The sequence below is a fragment of the Rhagoletis pomonella genome, unplaced genomic scaffold, assembly GCF_013731165.1.
Source record: "Rhagoletis pomonella isolate Grant_MI unplaced genomic scaffold, Rhpom_1.0 Rhpom_scaffold_00005, whole genome shotgun sequence".
NCBI lineage: Eukaryota > Metazoa > Arthropoda > Insecta > Diptera > Tephritidae > Rhagoletis > Rhagoletis pomonella.
Window position 1 is genome coordinate 25,553,555 of NW_023458559.1, and position 4,962 is coordinate 25,558,516.

At 37.1% G+C, this 4,962-nt stretch overlaps 1 protein-coding gene across 2 annotated transcripts; it reads left to right on the forward strand.

Annotated features, from left to right (window-relative positions):
• The first annotated feature begins 2,095 nt into the window (after nt 1–2,095).
• Nucleotides 2,096–4,655, forward strand: LOC118738793 (transcription initiation factor TFIID subunit 6). Of its 2 annotated transcripts, none has more exons than XM_036469772.1 (6): nt 2,096–3,097; nt 3,177–3,346; nt 3,410–3,688; nt 3,755–3,922; nt 3,991–4,252; nt 4,332–4,655. In XM_036469772.1, exons 1-6 carry the CDS (start codon nt 2,222–2,224, stop codon nt 4,416–4,418), a joined length of 1,842 nt encoding a protein of 613 aa, XP_036325665.1. In that variant the 5' UTR covers nt 2,096–2,221; the 3' UTR covers nt 4,419–4,655. The 2 variants fall into 2 exon arrangements, with proteins under 2 accessions (XP_036325665.1, XP_036325666.1); XM_036469773.1 differs by having other exon boundaries at nt 3,994–4,252.
• Nucleotides 4,656–4,962: the final 307 nt, after the last annotated feature.

Below are 4,962 nucleotides of genomic sequence, written 5' to 3' on the forward strand. Positions count from 1 at the left end.
AAGTGCTCTATATAGCAAAACTACTCAGTGCAGAATACGGCCCGTTAAGGTAGAATAAAACGAAAAAGTGGGCGTGGCCCGCGCTTTTTTCCTGATTTTACAGGTATAAAATTTTTTTGGTGCAAACTTATATTTTCGGTGATATGGAGGGGTGAAGTAGGAATTTTCGAACATTTAAAATGGCTATATGTATTTCAAAAAATTCCTGACCGAATTTAAAAAAAAACAATGGTATGGTTTTTTTATATTCATATTAATATACTTTATGTGGATTAATTTTGAGAAAAAAAAAATTTTTTTTAAAAAAAAAACATTTTTTACCCAAGAAGGGGGGCTGACCACCTTTCTGCGTAGGCGGCCTTCGGCCGCACTTAGGGATTATAACCTTCATTCAGTAGAATTTTCCTTTCTGTGTTGCCAAAGAAGGGGAGCTAAACACCTTTTGCAGAGAACACCTTTCTGCGTAGGCGGCCATTGACCACACTTAGGGATTATAACCCTCAGGCAGTAGAATTCTCCTTTCTGTGTTGGCAAAGAAGGGGGGCTGAACACCTTTTGCAGAGAACACCTTTCTGCGTAGGCGGCCTTCGGCCGCACTTAGGGACCCTCAGGCGGTAGAATTCTCCTTTCTGTATTACCAAAGAAAACGGCAGAAGTATTTTTGAGCAGAGAGCGATCATAAGCATCAGTATAGTCATTTCTCCCTTCATGAACACCAGTAAAACAAAATTACTCACGGTATTTACAACTAACTATATAAAGTTATATGTTAAATGAAAGGCATTTTTATGCTCTATTTACCTACTATAGTTTGGTGTATCATAATTTACACATAGTTTTTACTAAAACTGGTTTTCTCCTAGAAAAATAAAATATTTTTCTATTAAATGAGTTTCCTTAAAAGAAAAAAAGGGATTTTGTTTACCTTTCTAACGATACCAATTTTTTTAAATTCAGTCAGGAATTTTTCGAAATATAGCCATTTTAAATTTTCGAAAATTCCCCCTTCGCCCCTCCATAGAACCGAAAATATAAGTTTGCACCAAAAAAATGATATGCCATTAAAATGAGGAAAAAAAGGCAGACCACGCCCACTTTTTCGTTGTGTTCTAGCGTAGCGGGCCGTATTCTGCACTTATGCCTTTGTTTGACTCCCCGAACAAGAAGTTATGCAGAATTTTATCTGATAAGCTTATTGCGCCCAAACTCGTCAAATGTATTAATGTATGTTAGTAATTTTCATTAGAGTTTGAATAACTCCTTTCACTAAATGCCTTTTAGTAACTTTAACGAGACCTTAACTTATTTTATTTTATTCATTTTAGTGCAGTTTTGACAAAATTTTCTTACTAAAAAATCTTTTGTTACACTACTTTATTTTATTCCTTTGATTGTACATGTTAAATAAAAGCTTGTTTTTAAAAAATAATTTTTTTTTTACATTATTTTATTCACATTTATTGTTGCTTTGAAAAAGATTTCTAAGATATCTTTGTTTGTTTGTACCTAATTAATGGTAATTTGTAACAATAAATTGCACAAAAAAAAAAAAAAATTGTACTCCTTTCTTATGTCATGCTGCTTTTTTTCTACCGAAAATATAAATGTACTCCTTTCTCCGTTTCAAAATCTGGCAACCCTAGGTACAAGTGCATGTATCAAAAGTAACGAGTAAAGTAACGATACGAAAGATACGGGTCAAGGCGAATTTATACAAGGTGGTGTTATCGGACCGCTGATTTCACGGCGAATTTGTTCATTTTGTCAAAATGGTGTGTTTGTTGTAATTTTGCTTTGTACTGATTGTCAATGTGCGTATAATTTGTTGTTGTAATATTTGTTTTTGTTCTGTCAACACCACCTTGTATAAATTCGCCTTGATACGGGTGTTGATTGGATTAGTAACGGATACATCCGGGTATCCGAAATTTCGTTACTTTTACAGCTCTACAGCTAACAATGAAGTAAAATTTTCTTTGATGTATGTATGTATGTACATATGAATGCGAGCGCACAATTGATAGTTTCTTTTTGATATGGTCAGACGTTTTTTCAGGGTACTTGGTTCAAAAGTATCGATGCCAAAATTTCTTGGTATCGAACGAAAGGTATCGAGTATGGACTTGTATTTACTCGTACCGTTTCATTCCTAGTTCTTATATTTTTTTGCAAATACGGACCTATATTTAATAAGAGAGTTATATATATTTACCCGTAAATTATGAGTATAAATGCTGGACGAGTTGCTGGTGACATGCTGTATGGCACCACACTCTCTGCCGAATCGATGAAAGTGATAGCGGAAAGCATTGGCGTTGGTTCACTGCCTGATGATGCAGCTAAGGAATTGGCGGAGGATGTTAGCTTTAAAATCAAGCGCATTGTACAGGATGCGGCCAAATTTATGCATCATTCAAAACGTGAGCGATTGATTTTAGGCGATATTGATCAAGCGCTTAAGGTGCGCAACATTGAGCCCCAATACGGCTTCACTGCAAACGATTTTATACCATTTCGGTTTGCCTCAGGTGGTGGACGTGAATTACATTTTATTGAAGAAAAAGAGATGGATTTGAATGATATTGTTCAAAGCTCTGCACCAAAAGTTCCATTGGACATAACGCTACGTTCTCATTGGTTAGTGGTGGATGGGATACAACCAACGATCCCGGAAAACCCACCACCACTATCCAAAGACTCCCAAGCTTTGGAATCTGTTAATCCAGTGGTGAAGTTGGAGCAGGGAGTTACCAAAGATGCAGCGGGCAAGCCAGCAACGGGGAAAATACATAAGTTGCGAAATGTAGAAACTGTGCATGTTAAACAATTGGCTACACATGAGCTGTCAGTAGAACAACAACTCTACTACAAAGAGATCACCGAAGCCTGTGTAGGTTCAGATGAACCGCGTCGTGGAGAAGCACTTCAATCGCTTGCCTCAGATCCTGGCTTACACGAGATGCTGCCACGTATGTGCACCTTCATCGCTGAAGGTGTAAAAGTGAATGTTGTGCAAAACAACTTGGCGCTTCTCATCTATCTAATGCGTATGGTGCGTGCGTTGCTGGATAATCCGTCTTTATATTTAGAAAAATATGTAAGTCATTTCAGATATTTTTAAGGTTTGCTAGTTAAGTTGAAAATATGTACAAACTTGCATATGTGCTCCATTTCAGTTACATGAGCTGATACCATCAGTTACCACTTGCATTGTTTCCAAACAACTATGTATGCGGCCAGAATTAGACAATCATTGGGCGTTACGCGATTTCGCATCTCGTTTAATGGCGATGATATGTAAGACCTTCAATACATCTACTAATAACCTACAAACGCGTGTAACACGGTAATAAGCTACATCTGATTCGGAAAAAGCTGTTATCTACTTTTGTTTCATATCTTAAAACAGAATATTCAGCAAAGCATTGCAAAATGACAAGACACATCTATCTTCCTTGTACGGAGCTATTGCCGGACTAACGGAAATGGGCGCCGAAGTAGTTAAGGTGTTCATAATACCTCGGTTGAAATTTATATCTGAACGCATTGAACCACTTCTACTGGGTAATCAAATGCAGAGCAACACAGATAAAACAGCAGCGGGTCACATACGTGCCATGTTACAAAAGTGTTGTCCACCAGTCCTCAAGCAGATACGTCGGTCGCCAGATTACACTGAAGAATATAGGTTAGCCCATTATGATGTTAACTAGTTCATAATAAAAATTCTATAGTTTTCATGTATTGGCTTCAGAAATGATTACGGCTTTATGGGACCAGCGTTGTGTCAGGCTGTGATAAAGGCACGAAACGCCCCACCATCGACCACCACGCCAACCCCAAGTAGCATTTCGAATGCGCCTATTACATCGGCGGCTGCTACAGCTTCGACAGTAGGGCGACCCCAAGTGACGCAAATCAGGTGATACACGGAAACTAAAATATTAAGCGTTTAATATTTTTGCAGTTTTAATATTTATTTACACTTAGTAGTCCCGTTGTTACGGCTATACCACAGCTGCGCGCAATACAACACCCAAGTCAGCCGCCACAAAAGTTTGTCATTGTTTCGCAGGCTACTACACAACAAGCTCAACAACCTCAACAAGCACAACAGCAACAGCAACAACAAATACCTATTGTACATCAACGACCGGCAACCCCACAATCGGTATTGTTGACCACACAACTAAATGGTAGCGGAAGTAGTGGAGGTAGTGTGGGTAATTCGCTTTTGAATAGGAGTGATAGAGTAAGTGTTAGCTTAGCCAAATAAAAATGAATCACAATCAAAATAAATAATTAATTAACAATTTCTGTTTAATTTTCAGACGTCGGTTGATTCAAACTCAATTATTATTGAGACGGAAGATATACGTGCTCCACCGGAGTTGGACGATTTATCACATTTGGAATAAGACAAAATTTCTATATAATATAGAAGTAGTTACGGTATATAGTATTTTAATTAAGTGTTAAGTCAATCGTGGGAAGAATAACTTTTTTTTATTAGTCTGAGTAAACTATTTAATTTTTGTAATATGGTGTTTTGAAGCCATACACATAGGATAAGGGCTTTTCATTAGAGCTATTCCAACTTGAAAAAAAGTTTAAATAAACATGCAGAGTTACTAAGATGTTTAACTTTTACATTTCGTTCAGTCTTTTTATCAAAACCAAATATCGGTTTAGCAAATGATGCCATATCCCTCCCACCAACTTATATCTTAAAATAATAATTTTTTAAAGTGTTTTAAGCTAAAAATTACTTTATTTTTTTTATTAATGCTGCTGTGGTGTAGTGGTAAGCAGTGCGCGCAAACCTCCGAGTATATTTCTGCCATGAAAAACTACTTCTCATAAAAATACAATCGCTAGGTGTGACAACATCAAAGCGCACGACTCAAATTGGAGGAGAAGCTCGGCCAAACACTTACATATGTGTAGGCGCCAATCTATTAT

Bases quoted from the DNA above. Each gene is read 5' to 3' on its own strand.
- LOC118738793 (XM_036469772.1), top strand. From the start codon at position 2,222: ATGAGTATAAATGCTGGACGAGTTGCTGGTGACATGCTGTATGGCACC. The intron at 3,347-3,409 runs GTAATAAGCTAC...ATCTTAAAACAG, and splicing joins CTACAAACGCGTGTAACACG to AATATTCAGCAAAGCATTGC. The intron at 3,689-3,754 runs GTTAGCCCATTA...TATTGGCTTCAG, and splicing joins GATTACACTGAAGAATATAG to AAATGATTACGGCTTTATGG.